The following is a 19,882-nucleotide window of genomic DNA, read 5'->3' as shown; positions in this document are numbered from 1 at the left end:
TACATCTATGTACCCATAAAAATTAAAGACAAAACAAAAACCAAAAACTACAGCCTTGCACAAAGGCTATTGCAACCTTAAACAAAAAATACTTCTGCCCGGACATCTGCCCACCAACTGCCTGTCTAACCTTGGACTGGTGCCACCTTCGTTACTGATCCTTGTAACCAAAGATAATTGATTCAAAACAGTTGTGTAGTCCTTCTTATTTTTCTTTTTAAAACTTTTTTCTTCCTTTACCTGTCTGAATACACACATAGTTTGTGATGGCATGCATTTTCCCATTGCAATGCTCATTCTTGAATAAATATCACTTTATTTTAGAGAACTTTTCTTTATCTGTTATATAGGTTGATGTGACTCATATAACTGTTCCCAAACAGCTAAGGTACTTTTCTCTGACTTCTGGAATATCCAATAGCAGGTTGGGGCCTGTAGAATGTTGGTACATAGAAGGGTTATGTATGTAATTATAATTTTATATTTCAAGTCTATAGTTTTTACAATGAAAATTATAGAACGTGAAAGTTAATTTGGTACATCATGTCAGGTGGTGATATGCAGAAAGTGCAGTCAGAGCTCTGTCCCAAGTGAAGTGCATATCAGGCTCTTATAGTGGAAAGGGAAGGCATAAGACTTTTATGAATATTAAAAGAAAACAAAAGTAAAGTAAATGCATTGTGAAATACTGTCAGCTGAAAGGAATGTTGCTGTATTGAGTGTCAGTTCCAGGAAGTTACTCAAAACTTAAAGGTGTAGCAATCCTGTTTATACAGTTTCTCCTAAAGGCACTCTACTTCATCTTGAAACCCATAGGGAGTAATTGGAAAGGACGTGGGTTTCAGGCAAGTTTTTAATTCTTTTCACAAATCCCCTTTTTATTTATCTTTAAAATAAAGATGGTTGTAAGATTGGATTTAGATAATACATCCAGTAATACATTGGATTTAGATAGTACTTAACACAGAGGAGGCAGTAAGCACAGTAATTCCTGTTGTACAGAGCTCCACATGTAGGCAGTTCAGAGGTGCTTCCCAGGGCCCTGGCACTAGTGCCTGTCCCTCCTGCTGAAGTTGCCTTTCCTGGTGTCCAGTGATTGAATTCTAAATTCAGCACATATACCAGAGGAATATGAGCCAAAGAAGTTGTTCCAGCTATAGTTGCTGGGAATCCATGAATCAAAGACTTGCTCAGCTAGTTCTGTATGTGAAAGGAAATGGGTGTGACTCTGAAGAAGCCTTTTTAATTCTGATTCAGGAGATACATAATTAGATGCCACTTGATTTTGTTCCACAGACTTCTTGCTGAGAAGGACTTGAGAGCTAAGGTTCTGTGATCCAGAACTAGTTCCAGACTCACTCTTCTGGAAATGAAGAGGGCCCTCCTGTGCTTATTTTTCCAGGATACTGCATTGGAAATTGAGTCAGGGACCCTTCGGTGAGAAGAGAACAGTGAGCAGAATCACATTGATCTGGTCCTGGAGTTTGTCTGATGATTTCTGCTTGACAGCAGGAGGTCTGAAGATTGGAAGGGGCTCTACTCAATCGTGCTATTTCTCTCTCTCTTTTTTTTTTTTTTTGAGACAGAGTTGCCCAGGCTGGAGTGCAGTGGCGCTATCTCAGCTCACTGCAGCCTCTGCCTACCGGGTTTGAGCAATTCTCTGCCTCAGCCTCCCAAGTAGCTGGGATTACAGGTGCCCTCCACCATTCCTGGCTAATTTTTGTATTTTCAGTAGAGACGGAGTTTCACCATCTTGGCCAGGCTGATCTCGAACTCCAGACTTCGTGATCCACTGGCCTCAGCTTCTCAAAGTGCTGGGATTACAGACGTGAGCCACCGCGCCTGGCCAGTCGTGTTATTTCTCTGCAGGACAAAAGGATATATAATCTGGTAAGTCCTAATGGGATCAGGGGATGAAAAAGAAACGATACTATCATCAGCGACAAAAATGTTCAGGATGGGTTTGTGAAATGAGTTGAATATTTTTTTTTTCCTACATAATTTGACTGAAAAGGAAGTTAAGTTCTTCTTAATAATGGAGAATTCCTGATAGCATGGAAGGCTAAGGAATGTATCTTTGATACATTATTATATAGGTCCAGTCTTAGAGAAGCTTCTTATGTTCTCATTATTCTCTGTTGTCCAGTGACCTCTTACGTGGCCCATATCAGACAAAATTGAAATGGTCACATCAGGACTTTTACATGAACTGTTGAAAATTCTGTCTCTCTTCATTATTGAACATACTTAGAATGTTCAGAAACTGAATTCCATGTAATTAGGAAGTCCTATTCCTATTTGTTATAATTGTAACAATACAATTATACTGTTTTAGTTATTTTTAACTGTACAATTATTGACTATAGTCACCTTGTGCTATCAAATACTAGATCTTATTCAGAAATACTAGATCCTTGGGTTCACGCCATTCTCCTGTCTCAGCCTCCCGAGTAGCTGGGACTACAGGCGCTCGCCACCACATCCAGCTAATTTTTTTGTATTTTTAGTAGAGATAGGGTTTCACCATGTTAGCCAGGATGGTCTCGATCTCCTGACCTCGTGATCCGCCCGTCTCGGCCTCCCAAAGTGCTGGGATTACAAGCGTGAGCCATCGCATCCGGACTGAAGTCTCTAGCTATTATTGATTGCATTGGGGTCTATCTCTTTACCTCTAATGTGAATCTAAATCTATTTTGTCTGATATAAGTATAGCTATTCCTGCTCTTTTTTGGTTTCCATTGACACGAATATATTTTCCATTCCTATGTTTTTATCCCATGTGTATCTTTATAGGAGAAGTGTATTTCTTGTAGGTAACAGATCATTGGGTCTTGTTTTTTTAATTAATTCAACCACTCTATGTCTTTAGATTGGACAGTTTAGTTCATTTACATTTAATGTTATTACTAATAAATGAGGACTTTAAGCATTTTATTTTTTGTTTTCTGGTTGTTTTGTGATCTTCTGTTTCTTCTTCATTTTCCTCTTCCTTTTAGTGAAGGTAATCCTCACTGATGGTATATTTTAATTTCTCGCTTTTCATTTTTTGCTTATTCATTGTATGTTTTTAGATTTGAAATTACTATGAGACTTGCAAATGCTGTCTTATAACTCGTTATTTTAAATGGATGACAACAGTGATTGCATAAACAAACAAACACAAACAGAAAACTAATAAAAACTCTACACTTTAACTTCATCTGCCTGCTTTTTAACTGTTTGTTGTTTCTCTTTATGTCCTATGGTACTATGTCTTGAAAGCTGTAGTTGTTTTTGATTGGTTTATCGTTTGGCCTTTCTACTTAAGGTAAGAGTAGTTTACACACCACAATTACAGTGTTATAATATTCTGTGTTTTTCTGTGTGCTTCCTACTACCATTGAATTTAGTACCTTCAGATGATTTCTTCTTGCTCATTAACATCCTTTTCTTTCAGACTGAACAACTCCCTTTAGTATTTCTTGTAAGACAGGTTTGGTGTTGATGAAATCTCTCAGTTTTTGTCTGTCTGGGAAGGTCTTTATTTCTCTTTCATCCTTGAAGCATATATATATATATTTTTGCCAGATATATTATTCTAGGGTAAAAGTTTCTTTTTCCCTTCAGCACTTTAAATATGTCATGCCACTGTCTCTTGGCCTATAAGGTTTCCAGTGAAAAGTCTGCTACTAGATGTATTGGAATTTTATTGTTTGTTATTTTTTCTTTTCTTTCGCCACTTTAGGATTCTTACTTTATACTTAATATTTGGGAGTTTGATTATCAAATGCCTGAGGTAGTCTTCTTTGGGTTAAATCTGCTGGGTGTTCTATTACCTTCTTGTACCTTGTACTTGAATATTGGTATTTTACTCTAGGTTTGGGAAGTTCTCCCTTTGCATAAACTTTCTATACGTATCTGTTTCTCAATCTTCTCTTTAATGCCAGTAACTCTTAGATTTGCCCTTTTGAGGCTATTTTCTACATCTTGTAGCTTGCTTCATTCTTTTTTCCTTTGTCTCCTTTGACTGTATATTTTCAAATAGCCTGTTTTCAAGATCACAAATTCTTCCTTCCATTTGATCAATTCTGTTATTAAGAGATGCTTGTGCATTCTTCTGTAGGTCAATGTATTTTTCAACTCCAGAATTTCTGCTTCTTTTTAATTATTTCAATTTCCTTAAAAAATTTATCTGATAGAATTCTGAATTCCTTTTATGTGTTATCTTGAATTCCTTTGAGTGTCCTCAAAACAGCTATTTTGAATTCTTTGTTTGAATTATTACATATTTCTGTCCCTCTGGGATTGGTCCCTGGTGCCTTATTTAGTCCATTTGGTAAGGTGATGTTTTCCTGAATAGTCTTTTTTTAAATTCAAAATTACATTTTATTGCAGAATTTAAAAATAATTTTCCTTATAGCCTTCCTGGACTGGAGACTTACATTTTCTTTCTTTCTTTTTTAAAATTATATATATATTTTCTATTTTTATATTTTTATTTTAAGTTCAGGGGTACATGTGTAGGTTTGTGGTATAGGTAAACTTGTGTCATGGGAGTTTGTTGTACAAATTATTTTATCACCCAAGTATTAAGCCTAGTACCCATTCATTATTTTTCCTGATCCTCTCCCTCCTCCCACCCTCCATACTCTACCTTCCAGTAGGCCCCAGTGTGTGTTGGTCCCCTCCATGAGTCTATGTGTTCTCATCATTGAGCTCCCACTTATAAGTGAAAACATGTGGTATTTGGTTTTCTGTTTCTGTGTTAGTTTACTAAGTATAATGGCCGCCAGCTCCATTGGGAGCTGTTCTTGATCTTGTTCTTTTTTTGGCTACATAGTATTCCATGAGGTATATGTACCACATTTTCTTTATCCAGTCCACAATTGATGGGCAGTTAGATTTATTCCATGTCTTTGCTATTGTGAATAGTCCTGCAGTGAACACACGCACGCATGTGTCTTCATTATAAAACGGCATCTATTCCTTTGGTTATATACCCAGCAATGAGCTTGCTGGGTCAGATGGTATTTCTGTCTTTAGGACTTTGAGGAATCACCAAACTGTCTTTCACAGTGGTTGAACTAATTTACATTCCCATCAACAGTGTATAAGCATTCCTTTTTCGCCACAACCTTGCCAGCATCTGTTATTTTTTGACTTTTTATTAATAGCCATTCAGACTTGTGTGAGATGATATCTCATTGTGGTTTTGATTTGCATTTCTCTAATGATCAGTGATGTTGAGCTTTTTTCTTAATATGATTGTTGGCCACATGTATGTCTTCTTTTGGAAGGTGCCTCTTCATGTCATTTGCCCACTTTTTAATGCTTTTTTTTTTTCTTGTAAATTGGCTCAAGTTCCTTATAGATGCTGGATATTAGAACTTGTCAGATGCATAGTTTGCAAAAATTTTCTCCCATTCTGTAGGTTACCTGTTCACTCTGTTCATAGCTTCTTTTGCTGTGCAGAAGCTTTTAAGTTTAATTAGATCTCATTTATCAATTTTTGCTTTTATTGCAATTGCTTTTGGCATCATCATGAAATCTTTGCCAGTTCCTATGTCCAGAATGGTATTGCCTAGATTGTCTTCTAGTGTTTTATTTTTATAGTTTTGGGTTTTACATTTCAGTCTTTTATTCATCTTGAGTTGATTTTTATATATGGTGTAAGGAAATGGTCCATTTTCACTCTTCTGCGTATGGCTAGCCAGGTATCCCAGCACCATTTATTGAATGAAGAAGACATATATGCAGCCAGCAATGCAATCTTTCCCCATTGCTTGTCTTTTACATCCATCTGATCTGTGAAAACCCCAACAAAAGCGAGCAATGGGGAAAGACTGCATTGTTGGCTGCATGTGTGTCTTTTTCATTCAATAAATTGTGCTGGGATGCCTGGCTAAACATACGCAGAAGAGTGAAACTGTACCATTTCCTTACACCATATACAAAAATCAACTCAAGATGAATAAAATACTTAAATGTAAACCCCAAAACTATAAAAATAAAACACTAGAAGACAATCTAGGCAATATCATTCTGGACATAGGAACTGGCAAAGATTTCATGATGATGCCAAAAGCAATTGCAGTAAAAGCAAAAATTGATAAATGAGATCTAATTAAACTTAAGAGCTTCTGCACAGCAAAAGAAGCTATGAACAGAGTGAACAGGTAACCTACAGAATGGGAGAAAATTTTTGCAAACTATGCATCTGACAAGTTCTAATATCCAGCATCTATAAGGAACTTGAGCCAATTTACAAGAAAAAAAAAGCATTAAAAAGTGGGCAAACGACATGAAGAGGCACCTTCCAAAAGAAGACATACATGTGGCCAACAATCATATTAAAAAAAAAGCTCAACATCACTGATCATTAGAGAAATGCAAATCAAAACCACAATGAGATATCATCTCACACAAGTCTGAATGACTATTAATAAAAAGTCAAAAAATAACAGATGCTGGCAAGGTTGTGGCGAAAAAGGAATGCTTATACACTGTTGATGGGAATGTAAATTAGTTCAACCACTGTGAAAGACAATTTGGTGGTTCCTCAAAGTCCTAAAGACAGAAATACCATCTGACCCAGCAAGCTCATTGCTGGGTATATACCCAAAGGAATAGATGCCGTTTTATAATGAAGACACATGCGTGCGTGTGTTCACTGCAGGACTATTCACAATAGCAAAGACATGGAATAAATCTAACTGCCCATCAATTGTGGACTGGATAAAGAAAATGTGGTACATATACCTCATGGAATACTATGTAGCCAAAAAAAGAACAAGATCAAGAACAGCTCCCAATGGAGCTGGCGGCCATTATACTTAGTAAACTAACACAGAAACAGAAAACCAAATACCACATGTTTTCACTTATAAGTGGGAGCTCAATGATGAGAACACATAGACTCATGGAGGGGACCAACACACACTGGGGCCTACTGGAAGGTAGAGTATGGAGGGTGGGAGGAGGGAGAGGATCAGGAAAAATAATGAATGGGTACTAGGCTTAATACCTGGTGAAGAAATAATCTGTACAAGAAACCTCAGTGACAGGAGTTTACCTGTATAACAAACCTGCACATGTGTGCCTGAGCCTAAAATAACAGTTAAAAAAATAAAATAATAGCTCTCTCTAAAAGAAAGAAAAACTTCCCTGACCTTTTAGTTGTCATGATCAAAAACCAAAATCTTTTTACCACAGGTTTTGACAGCATCAGGCACCATTCATTTATGGTATCACTCATGATTTATGAATATGCATGGGTTTATTAGTAAAATCATTTAGTGAATATTTGTCTTTATCACTATGCTGTAAGCCCCAAGAAATTAGAGACGATTCTTACTTTGCTCACCACTGTATTGCCAATCCTGAGAGAGGGCCTACCGTCTAATGGGTGCTTATTAAATGTTTGCTGAATGAATGAATAAACAGATGAATCCACAAACCGATTAGCAAGTAACCAGTTTCCCTGGAATTGTAGCAAACCATCCCTTTCTTTTCTTTTTAAAAATCTTTTTAGCATTTTATTAGACAATTTCACATCTGCACAGCTATCCTATTTTTTTTTAAATTTTACTTTAGTTCTAGGGTACATGTGCACAACGTGCAGGTTTGTTACATATGTATACATGCGCCATGTTGGTGTGCTGCACCCATTAACTCGTCATCTACATTAGGTATTTCTCTTAATGCTATCCCTCCCACTCTCCCCCCACCCCACGACAGGCCCCAGTGTGTGATGTTCCCTGCCCTGTGTCCAAGTGTTCTCATTGTTCAATTCCCACCTATGAGTGAGAACATGCAGTGTTTGGTTTTCTGTCCTTTCAATAGTTTGCTCAGAATGATGGTTTACAGCTTCATCCATGTCCCTACAAAGGACATGAAATCATTCGTTTTTATGGCTGCATAGTATTCCATGGTGTATATGTGCCACATTTTCTTTATGCAGTCTATCATTGATGGACATTTGGGTTGGTTCCAAGTCTTTGCTATTGTGAATAGTGCCACAGTAAACATACGTGTGCATGTGTCTTTATAGCAGCATGATTTATAATCCTTTGGGTATATACCCAGTAATGGGATCAGAGGGTCAAATGGTATTTCTAGTTCTAGATCCTTGCGGAATTGCCACACTCTCTTCCACAATGGTTGAACTAATTTACACTCCCACCAACAGTGTAAAAGCATTCCTATTTCTCCACATCCTCTCCAGCACCTGTTGTTTCCTGACTTTTTAATGATCACCATTCTAACTAGTATGAGATGGTATCTCATTGTGGTTTTGATTTGCATTTCTCTGATGACCAGTGATGATGAGCATTTTTTCATGTGTCTGTTGGCTGCATAAATGTCTTCTTTTGAGAAGTGTCTGTTCACATCCTTTGCCCACTTTTTGATGGGGTTGTTTGATTTTTTCTTGTAAATTTGTTTAAGTTCTTTGTAGGTTGTGGACATTAGCCCTTTGTCAGATGGGTAGATTGCAAAAATTTTCTCCCATTCTGTAGGTTGCCTGTTCACTCTGATGGTAGTTTCTTTTGCTGTGCAGAAGCTCTTTAGTTTAATTAGATCCCATTTGTTTCTTTTGGCTTTTGTTGCCATTGCTTTTGGTGTTTTAGTCATAAAGTCCTTGCCCATGCCTATGTCCTGAATGGTGTTGCCTAGGTTTTCTTCTAGGGTTTTTATGGTTTTAGGTCTAACATTTAAGTCTTTAATCCATCTTGAATTAATTTTTGTATAAGGTGTAAGGAAGGGATGCAGTTTCAGCTTTTTACATATAGCTAGCTAATCAGTTTTCCCAGCACCATTTATTAAACAGGGAATCCTTTCCCCATTTCTTGTTTTTGTCAGGTTTGTCAAAGATCAGATCTTTGTAGATGTGTGGTGTTATTGCTGAGGCCTCTGTTCTGTTCCATTGGTCTATATCTCTGTTTTGGTACCAGTACCATGCTCTTTTGATTACTGTAGACTTGTAGTATAGTTTGAAGTCAGGTAGTGTGATGCCTCCAGCTTTGTTCTTTTGGCTTAGGATTGTCTTGGAAATGCAGGCTCTTTTTTGGTTCCATATGAACTTTATGGTAGTTTTTTCCAATTCTGTGAAGAAAGTCATTGGTAGCTTGATGGCAATGGCATTGAAGCTATAAATTACCTTGGGCAGTATGGCCATTTTCACGATATTGATTCTTCCTATCCATGAGCACGGAATGTTCTTCCATTTGTTTGTGTCCTCTTTTATTTCATTGAGCAGTGGTTTGTAGTTCTCCTTGAAGAGGTCCTTCACATCCCTTGTAAGTTGAATTCCTAGGTATTTTATTTTCTTTGAAGCAATTGTGAATGGGAGTTCACTCATGATTTGGCTCTCTGTTTGTCTGTTATTGGTGTATAGGAATGCTTTTGATTTTTGCACACTGATTTTGTATCTTGAGATTTTGCTGAAGTTGCTTATCAGCTTAAGGAGATTTTGGGCTGAGACAATGGGGTTTTCTAAATACACAATCGTGTGATCTGCGAACAGGGACAATTTGACGTCCTCTTTTCCTAACTGAATACCCTTTATTTCTTTCTCCTGCCTGATTCGCCTGGCCAGAACTTCCAACATTATGCTGAATGGGAGTGGTGAGAGAGGGCGTACCTGTCTTATGCCAGTTTTCAAAGGGAATGCTTCTAGTTTTTGCCCATTCAGTATGATATTGGCTGTGGGACTGTCATAAACAGCTCCTATTATTTTGAGATACGTCCCATCAATACCTAGTTTATTGAGAGTTTTTAACATGAAGGCCTGTTAAATTTTGTCAAAAGCCTTTTCTGCATCTATTGAGATAATCATGTGGTTTTGTCTTTGGTTCTGTTTATGTGGTGGATTACCTTTATTGATTTGCCGGTGTTGAAACAGCCTTGCATCCCAGGGATGAAACCAACTTGATCATGGTGGATAAGCTTTTTGATGTGCTGCTGGATTCGGTTTGCCAGTATTTTACTGAGGATTTTCACATCGATGTTCATCGGGGATATTGGTCTAAAATTCTCTTTTTTTGTTGTGTCTCTGCCAGGTTTTAGTATCAGGGTGATGCTGGCCTCATAAAATGAGTTAGGGAGGATTCTCTCTTTTTCTATTGATCGTAATAGTTTCAGAAGGAGTGGTATGAGCTCCTCTTTGTACCTCTGGTAGAATTTGGCTGTGAATCCGCCTGGTCCTGGACTTTTTTTTGGTTGATAGGCTATTAATTATTGCCTCGATTTCAGAGCCTGTTATTGGTCTATTCAAGGATTCAACTTCTTCCTGGTTTAGCCTTGGGAGGGTGTATGTGTCCAGGAATTTATCCATTTCTTCTAGATTTTCTAGTTTACTTGTGTAGAGGTGTTTACAGTATTCTCTGATGGTAGTTTGTATTTCTGTGGGATCGGTGGTAATATCACCTTTATCATTTTTTATTGCATCTATTTGATTCTTCTCTCCTTTCTTCTTTATTAGTCTTGCTAGCAGTTATCTATTCTGTTGATCTTTTCAAAAAACCAGCTCCTGGATTCACTGATTTTTTTGAAGGGTTTTTTGTGTCTCTATCTCCTTCAGTTCTGCTCTGATCTTAGTTATTTCTTGCCTTCTGCTAGCTTTTGAATTTGTTTGCTCTTGCTTCTCTAGTTTTTTTAATTGTGATGTTAGGGTGTTGATTTTAGATCTTTCCTGCTTTCTCTTGTGGGCATTTAGTGCTATAAATTTCCCTCTACACACTGCTTTGTGTCCCAGAGATTCTGATATGTTGTGTCTTTTTTCTCATTGGTTTCAAAGAACATCTTTATTTCTGCCTTCATTTCATTATTTACCCAGTAGTCATTCAGGAGCAGGTTGTTCAGTTTCCATGTAGTTGTGTGGTTTTGAGTGAGTTTCTTAATCCTGAGTTCTAATTTGATTGCACTGTGGTCTGAGAGACAGTTTGTTGTGATTTCTGTCCTTTTACATTTGCTGAGGAGTGCTTTACTTCCAACTACGTGGTCAATTTTGGAATAAGTGCCATGTGGTGCTGAGAAGAATGTCTATTCTGTTGATTTGGGGTGGAGAGTTCTGTGGATGTCTATTAGGTCTGCTTGGTGCAGAGCTGAGTTCAAGTCCTGGATATCCTTGTTAACCTTCTGTCTCATTGATCTGTCTAATATTGACAGTGGGGTGTTAAAGTCTCCCATTATTGTTGTGTGGGAGTCTAAGTCTCTTTTTAGGTCTCTCAGGACTTGCCTTATGAGTCTGGGTGCTCCTGTATTGGGTGCATATATATTTAGGATAGTTAGCTCTTCTTGTTGAATTGATCCCTTTACCATTATGTAATGTCCTTCTTTGTCTCTTTTGATCATTGTTGGCTTAAAGTCTGTGTTATCAGATACTAGGATTGCAACCCCTGCTTTTTTTTTGTTTTCCATTTGCTTGGTAGATCTTCCCCCTTCTTTTATTTTGAGCCTATGTGTGTCCCTGCACATGAGATGGGTCTCCTGAATACAGCACACTGATGGATCTTGACTCTTTATCCAATTTGCCAGTGTGTGTCTTTCATTTGGCACATTTAGCCCATTTACATTTAAGGTTAATATTGTTATGTGTAAATTTGATCCTGTCACTATGATGTCAGCTGGTTATTTTGCTCATTAGTTTATGCAGTTTCTTCCTAGCATTGGTGGTCTTTACAAGTTGGCATGTTTTTGCAGTGGCTGGTACCAGTTGTTCCTTTCCATGTTTAGTGCTTCCTTCAGGAGCTCTTGGAAGGCAGGCCTGGTGGTGACAAAATCTCTCTCAGCATTTGCTTGTCTATAAAGGATTTTATTTCTCCTTCGCTTATGAAGCTTTGTTTGGCTGGATATGAAATTCTGGGTTGAAAATTATTTTCATTAAGAATGTTGAATATTGGTCCCCACTCTCTTCTGGCTTGTGGAGTTTCTGCCAAGAGATCCACTGTTAGTCTGCTGGGCTTCCTTCTGTGGGTAACCCTACCTTTCTCTCTGGCTGCCCTTAACATCTTTTTCCTTCATTTCAACCTTGGTGAATCTGACAATTATGTGTCTTGGGGTTGCTCTTCTTGAGGAGTATCTTTGTAGTGTTCTCTGTATTTCTTGAATTTGAACGTTGGCATGCTTTGCTAGGTTGGGGAAGTTCTCCTGGATAATATCCTGAAGAGTGTTTTCCAACTTGGTTCCATTCTCCCTGTCACTTTCAGGTACACCAATCTAATGTAGATTTGGTCTTTTCACATAGTCCCATGTTTCTTGGAGGCTTTGTTCATTTCTTTTTACTCTTTTTTCTCTAAACTTCTCACTGCATTTCATTCATTTGATCTTCAATCACTGATACCCTTTCTTCCACCGGATTGAATCGGTTACTGAAGCTTGTACATGTGTCACGTAGTTCTTGTGCCATGGTTTTCAGCTCCATCAGGTCATTTAAGGTCTTCTCTACACTGTTGATTCTAGTTAGCCATTCGTCTAATCTTTTTTCAAGGTTTTTAGCTTCCTTGTGATGGGTTCGAACATCTCCTTTAGCTCGGAGAAGTTTGTTATTACCGACCTTCTGAAGCCTACTTCTGTGAACTCGTCAGAGTTATTCTCCATCCAGCTTTGTTCCGTTGTTGGCGAGGAGCTGCAATCCTTTCGAGGAGAAGAGGCGCTCTGGTTTTTAGAATTTTCAGCTTTTCTGCTCTGGTTTCTCCCCATATTTGTGGTTTTATCTACCTTTGGTCTTTGATGTTGGTGACCTACAGATGGGGTTTTGCTGTGGATGTCCTTTTTGTTGATGTTGATGCTATTCCTTTCCGTCTGTTAGTTTTCCTTCTAACAGTCAGGTCCCTCAGCTGCAGGTCTGTTGGAGTTTGCCCACTCCAGACCCTGTTTGCCTGGGTATCACCAGTGAAGGCTGCAGAACAGCAAATATTGCTGCCTGATCCTTCCTCTGGAAGCTTTGTCTCAGAGGGGCACCCGGCCGTATGAGGTGTCAGTCAGCCCCTATGGGCAGGTGTCTCCCAGTTAGGTTACACGGGGGTCAGGGACCCACTTGAGGAGGCAGTCTATCCATTCTCAGAGCTCAAACTCCGTGCTGGGAGAACCACTGCTCTCTTCAGAGCTGTCAGACAGGGACGCTTAAGTCTGCAGAAGTTTCTGCTGCCTTTTGTTCAGCTATGCCTTGCCCCCAGAGGTGGAGTCTACAGAAGCAAACAGGCCTCGTTGAGCTGAGGTGGACTCCACCTAGTTCAAGCTTCCCGGTGTCTTTGTTTACCTACTCAAGCCTCAGCAATGGCCGATGCCCCTCTGCCAGCCCAGGCTGCTGCCTGGCAGTTCAATCTTGGACTACTGCAGTAGCCGTGAGCAAGGCTCCATGGGCGTGGGACCTGCTGAGCCAGGCATGGGATATAATCTCCTGGTGTGCCATTTTCTAAGACCGTTGGAAAAGTGCAGTATTAGGGTGGGAGTGTCCCGATTTTCCAGGTACTGTCTGTCATGGCTTCCCTTGGCTAGGAAAGGGAAAATCCCCTGACCCCTTGCGCTTCCCTGGTGAGGTGACACCCTGCCCTGCTTCGGCTCACCCTCCGTGGGCTGCACCCACTGTGCAACTAGTCCCAGTGAGATGAACCAGGTACCTCAGTTGGAAATGCAGAAATCACCCGTCTTCTGTGTCAATCATGCTGGGAGCTGCAGACTGGAGCTGTTCTTATTTGGCTATCTTGGAACAATCCTCGCAAACCATCCTTTTCATACATGTTGTCTTTACCTTCAGTGTAGACTAGGATCTGATCACTTCTCATCACTTTGAGTGCAATGCCCTCGTCTAACCTGTCATTAATGATTACCTGTATTATCACAAAACTGCTCTAACTAGACTCCTCACTTCTGCCTGAACTCCCTTACTGCAGGCTAATGTCAACGTAGCCACCATAGACATCTCTCTTCAAAAGATGCATCAGATTTGTCACTTGTGTGCTCAAATCCCTCCAAAGGCTTTTAATCTCACTTCAAGTAAAAGAGAGTGATGAAAATGACCAAGAGGGGTTCTTCTGACCTCATCTTCTTTCCTTTCCACCTCACATATTCCAGGCATGCGTTGCTTCCAAATCTTTGCACTTGCTGATTTCTCTACCTGGAATTCTTTTCTCCACATAATGTTCATTGTTTATACCCTGCCTCCTCTACATTATTGTTGAAATGTCACTTCTCAGTGTGGCTTTCTCTGTAAAACTGCAAACACCAACATATTCTCTACCACTACTCATATCATCTTAACATAAGCCCCGCTTTCCCTCTGGCTCTTTAGTTGATGACAGTATTGAGCCCTTCCTTCTTCCTGTTATTTAGAGTATCCCTGAATTAGAGGTGAGGAGATACCCAGGCTTTCCTACTCCAACCATAAGGGGCAATGAATTTCACAGCAGTGCCTCAGTCAGAAGCCCAAATTGTCTTAAGAATCCCAAAGTTGGAAGCCAGGTGTGGTGGTGTGTGCCTATAATCCCAGATGCTAGGTAGGCTGAGGTTGGAGAATCACTTGAGCCCAAGAGTTCAAGACCAGTCTGGGCAACATGGCAAGACCCCATCCCAAAAACACCAAAAAATGAACTCAAAGTTGAGAACGTTATAGTCTAGTCACTATTTTAAGTTAAGACCTGCTAATCTTATATGTAGATCTTTTCCTTTAGGGGAAATATCAATAATTGGTGAGAGTTTAACCATTTTCTTCCCCTCCCAACTGATGCTCTCCTTTCATCTCCTCCTAGCAACATGCCCTCCATGTTGGAACGCATTAGTAAAAATTTGGTCAAAGAGATTGGAAGCAAAGACCTGACACCTGTCAAATACCTATTGAGTGCCACCAAATTACATCAGTTTGTTATATTACGAAAGAAGAAGGATTCTCGTTCATCATTTTGGGAACAGTCTGACTATGTTCCAGTTGAATTCTCCCTCAATGACATCCTGGAGCCAAGTTCTTCAGTCCCAGGTATTGTCAGCCAGAGGCCAAGGAGGTGAGGGGTGAAAAACATGGGTGGTCAGAAAAAGATGGCCCACCATCCAAAGATAACTGAGCACCCAGAAAGGAGCTCTCATGACTAGCCTTGCATATAGGCAAGGGGCAAGAAACAAAGACAAATTGAGAATCCTACCAATTATCTGGATGTAGGCATTCATTAGGTCATTTAATATTTGCATCAAGCTCATGAGGTGAGGATGTTGTCCCCATTTTATGTAAGAGTGAATAGAAGGTTACAAAATTATCTATTCAAAATTACGTACCTGGGGACTGGGCACTGTGGCTCATGCCTATAATCCCAGCACTTTGGGAGACTGAGGTGGGCAGATCACTTGAGGCCAGGAGTTCGAGACCAGTCTGGCCAACATGCTGAAACCCTGTCTCTATTAAAAATACACACACAAAAAATTATCCAGGCATGGGTGGTGCACTCTTGTAGTCCCAGCTACTCGGGAGGCTGAGGCTCAATAATTGCTTGAGCCCAGAAGGCGGAGGTTGCAGTGAGCTGAGACTGCACCAATGCACTCCCACTTGGATGACAGAGTGAGACTCTGTCTCAAAACAACAACAACAACAACAACAAAAACCAAACAAAAAACAGTTGCATCCCTGGGAACTGGTAGAACTGGGATCCAAACCCAGGTCTGTCTGGCTCCACATCCCAAACATTTTCTGCCCCCATGTGCTTCCCTCTGTGGCTGGGTGCTGTGCCTGCTGCAGAGGAGACAGTGTGCCTGAAACGATGATCCCAGGGGTCTTCCGGACACTGTACATTTGACAACACTATTTCTCAGGGTGAAGATTTTATCTCTGTCACACAATGCCCATTTAAACATTTGAATATTTTCCGTCTGTAGTAATTTACATTCAAACATTAATTGATCAATTAGTTTTCAACAGAGTTTAAATGAGTGGGAGGATTGGGGCTAAATAGGTCTTTGTTATTTCATTTTGCATACCAGCTATTCTTGGCTAAACCTTTGAATTCTTGAATGAATTCTTGGCTAAACCTATGGTCATCTTTTCTTTCCCCAGAAACTGTTGTGACAGGACCGTTCCACTTCAGTGACATTATGATCCAGAAGCATAAGGCTGACGTGGGTGTGAATGTTGGTGTAGAAGTGAGTGTGTCAGGGGAGGCCTCTGTGGACCATGGATGCTCCCTCGAATTTCAAATTGTTACCATCCCATCTCCAAACCTGGAAGACTTTCAAAAAAGGTGAGGACATGGGAGAGGAAGGGGATGGATCATCAGTATCCCAGAGGGTGTTTTCCTTGAACACAAAAATACATCTGGCAAGTCTTGTTGCAGGGATGAAAATCAAGATGATGACATCCGAGATTTTGCTACTCTTCTTGAGTATTCATACCTTCCTTTACTCAAGTAATAGCTATTAGTTACCTAACAAATACTTATTAGAGCAGTAACTACCCACTACTGTGTTGTTATATGTTGGGGATAGAATGAAAACAAGACAGATGTAAACACCTGTCATAAAGCAGCTTACTTTTAGTGGAGACAAGGGATGGGCAGGGAGTAAGAAAATAAGCAATAAAAAATAAATTAACAAAGTATTAATTTAAGTGAGACAAAGACTCTAAAACTATTTAAATAACATGTACATCACTGTGTTGGGATTTATTTTTATTTTTTTCAGCCCTATTGAGATATAGTTGACAAATAAAATTGTGTGAATTTAAGATGTACAGTGTGATGATTTGATGTATGTATATATTGTAAAAAGACCACAATAAAGTCAGTTAACATATCTATTACTTTACCTAGTTATCATTTTTTTTGTGGTGAGAACGTTTAATATCTACTCTCTTAGCAAATTTCAGATACACAATGTAGTATTGTTAATTATAGTCTGTGTTCCCTTTGACCAACGTGCCCCATTTCCCTGATTTCCTAACCCCTGCTAACCACCATTATATTTTGTTTCTATAAGTTTGACTTTTTTAGGTTCCACATATATATGAGATTATACAGTATTTGTATTTCTCTGTTTGACTTTTATTTAGCATAATGCCATCAAGGTTTATCCATGTTGTTGCAAATAGCAGGATTTCTTTCTTTTTTATGGCTGAATAATATTCCATTGTATACACATACCACAATTTCTTTTTCCATTCATCTGTTGACAGGCACTTAGGTTGTTTTGGTGTCTTGGTTTCTGTGAATAATGCTGCAATGAACATGGAAGTGCAGATATGTCTTTGAGCTACTGATTTAGTTTTCGTTGGCTGTATACCTAGAAATGGGATTGCTGGATCATATGGTAGTTCTAGTTTTAGTTTTTTGAAGAACCAACATACTGTTTTCCATATGGCTGTATCAATTACATTCCCACTAATAACATACAAGGATTTCCTTTAATGCACATCTTTGCCAACACTTATCTTTTTGTTAAAAGCCATCCAAACAGATGCGAAGTTATATCTCATTGTGGTTTTGATTTGTATGTCCCTGATAAGTAATTTTGAGCACCATTTCATGTGCCTGTTAGCTTGTTTGTATGTCTCTTTTGTAGAAAATATCTATTTAGGTCCTTTGCCCATTTTTTAAGTCAAGATTTTTGTTTTTGTTTTTGCAATTTAGCCGTGTGAGTTCCTTATATATTTTAGATATTAACCCTTTATCAGGCATATGGTTTGCAAATATTTTTGACCATTCTGTAGGTTGCATTTTCACTCTGTTGATTGTTTCCTTTGCTGTGCAGAAACTTTTTAGTTTGCTAGAGTACCACTTATTTTTTCTTTTCTTTTCTTTTTTTTTTTTTTTTGCTGCTGTTGCTTTTGGTGTCGTATCAAACAAATTGTTGCCATAACCAATCTTGAGGACCTTTCCCCCTGTATTTTCTTCTAAAAATGTTTTAAGGTTCCAGGTCGTATATACAGGTTTCTAATCTACTTTGAGTTGATCTTTGTGTATAAAGTAAGGACCTAGTTTCAGTCTTTTGCATGTGAATATCCAGTTTTTTCAACACCATTTTTTGAAGACGCTATCCTTTATCCCACTGTCTATTCTTGTCACGCTTGTCAGATATTAGTTGATCATACATGTATGAGTTTATTTCTTGGCCCTCTACTTGATTCCACTAGTTTATATGTCTGTTTTTATGCAAGTGCCATAAATTTTAACTTCTATAGCTTTGTAATATACTTTGAAATCAGGAAGTATGGGGTGTCTAGCTTTGTTCTTTCTTGAGATTGCTTTAGCTATTCTGGGTCTTTCCATAGGAGTTTTAAGATCGTTTTTCTATTTCTGTGAAGATCGTCATTGGTATTTTGATAAGAATTGCATTGAATCTGTAAATTGCTTTGAGTAGTATGACATTTTAATAATATTAATTCTTCTTATCCATGAGCACAAATATTTTGCTGTTTATTTTTGTCTTCTTTAGTTTCTTTCATCAGTTTTGTAGTTTTTCAGTATATAGATCTTTCGCCTCCTTGGTGAAATGTATTCACAAGTATTTTATTATTTTTGAAGCTATTATAAACGGATTTTTTTTTTTTTTGAGACAGAGTCTCACTCTGTCTCCCAGGCTGGAGTGCAATGACATAATCTTGGCTCACTGCAACCTCTGCCTCCCAGGTTCAAGCAATTCTCCTGCCTCAGCCTCCCAAGTAGCTGGGATTACAGGCGCCTGCCACAATGCCCAGCTAATGTTTTGTATTTTTAGTAGAGATGGGGTTTTGCCATGTTGGCCAGGCTGGTCTCAAACTCCTGACCTCAAGTGATCCACCCACCTCAGCCTCCCAAAGAGCTGGAATTACAGGTGAGAGCCACCATGCCTGGCCTATAAACTGGTTTTTAAAGATAGTTCATTGTTAATTTGTAGAAATACAACTAATTTTTAATGTTGATTTTGTATCCAGCAACTTGACCACATTTATTAGTTCTGACATTTTTAAAATGAAGTTTTTAGGATTTTCGATGTATAAGATAGTGTCATCTGTAAACAGAGGAAATTTTACCTCTTTCTTTCCTATTTAGGCTCCTTTTATTTATTTATTTTTCTCTAATTTCACTGGCAAGGATTTCCAGTGCCATACTGAATAGAAGTGGTGAGGGTGGACATTCTTGTTTTGTTCCTTATTTTAAAGGAAAAGCTTTCAGCTTTTCAACATTGAGCATAATGTTAGCTGTGGACTTTATTATGACCATGTATAGCCTTCATTATGTTAAGGTACATTTCTTCTATATCTAATTTGCTGAGAGTTTTTATCATGAAAGGATGATGAATTTCATCAAATGCTTTTTCTGCATCTACTGAGCTGATCATATGGTTTTTGTCCTTGATTATGTTAATATGGTGTAGTATATTTATTGATTTGCAAATGTTGAACTATCCTTTCATTCCAGGCATAAATTCCACTTGATCGTGGTGTATGATCCTTTTAATGTGCTGTTAAATTTGATTTGCTAAAATTTTGTTAAGGACTTTTGCATCTATGTTTATCAGATATATTGGCCTGTAATTTTCTTTTCTTGTAATGTCCTTATCTGGCTTTGGTATTAGAGTAATGCTGGCCTTGCACAAAGAGTTTGAATTATTCTTTCCTCTTCAATTTTTTGGTTTGAGCCAGATTGATATTAACCTTCTTTAAATGTTTAGTAGAATTCACCAGTGAAAGCATTTGGTCATGGGCATATTTTTTCAGAGCTTTTTTGATTACGGATTCAATCACCTTACTTGTTAATGATATGTTTATATTTTATATTTCTTCATGACTCAATCTCGATAGATCATATGTTTCTAGGAATTTATCCATTTCTCTTAGATACCCCAGTTTGTTGGTATATAATTATTGATAATAGGCTCTCATGATCTTTTTTATTTCTGTGGCATCATTTGTAATGTCTCCTTTTAACTATAATTTTATTTATTTGAG

General features: G+C 38.5%; 1 protein-coding gene across 1 annotated transcript in view; it reads left to right on the top strand.

The window, feature by feature from the left end:
- Positions 1-1,270: 1,270 nt before the first annotated feature.
- The window catches only part of GSDMC (gasdermin C), a 43,454-nt gene continuing 24,842 nt past the window's right edge, over positions 1,271-19,882 (top strand). Inside the window, exons 1-3 of the mRNA XM_055284859.1 lie at positions 1,271-1,890; positions 14,727-14,950; positions 16,016-16,199. Coding sequence (XP_055140834.1) covers positions 14,731-14,950; positions 16,016-16,199 — 404 coding nt within the window. The 5' untranslated portion in view covers positions 1,271-1,890; positions 14,727-14,730. The remainder of the gene's footprint in view (positions 1,891-14,726; positions 14,951-16,015; positions 16,200-19,882) is intronic.

This window comes from Symphalangus syndactylus, chromosome 7 (genome assembly GCF_028878055.3).
Source record: "Symphalangus syndactylus isolate Jambi chromosome 7, NHGRI_mSymSyn1-v2.1_pri, whole genome shotgun sequence".
Taxonomy (NCBI): domain Eukaryota; kingdom Metazoa; phylum Chordata; class Mammalia; order Primates; family Hylobatidae; genus Symphalangus; species Symphalangus syndactylus.
This window is presented reverse-complemented; position numbering and strand designations above follow the sequence as displayed.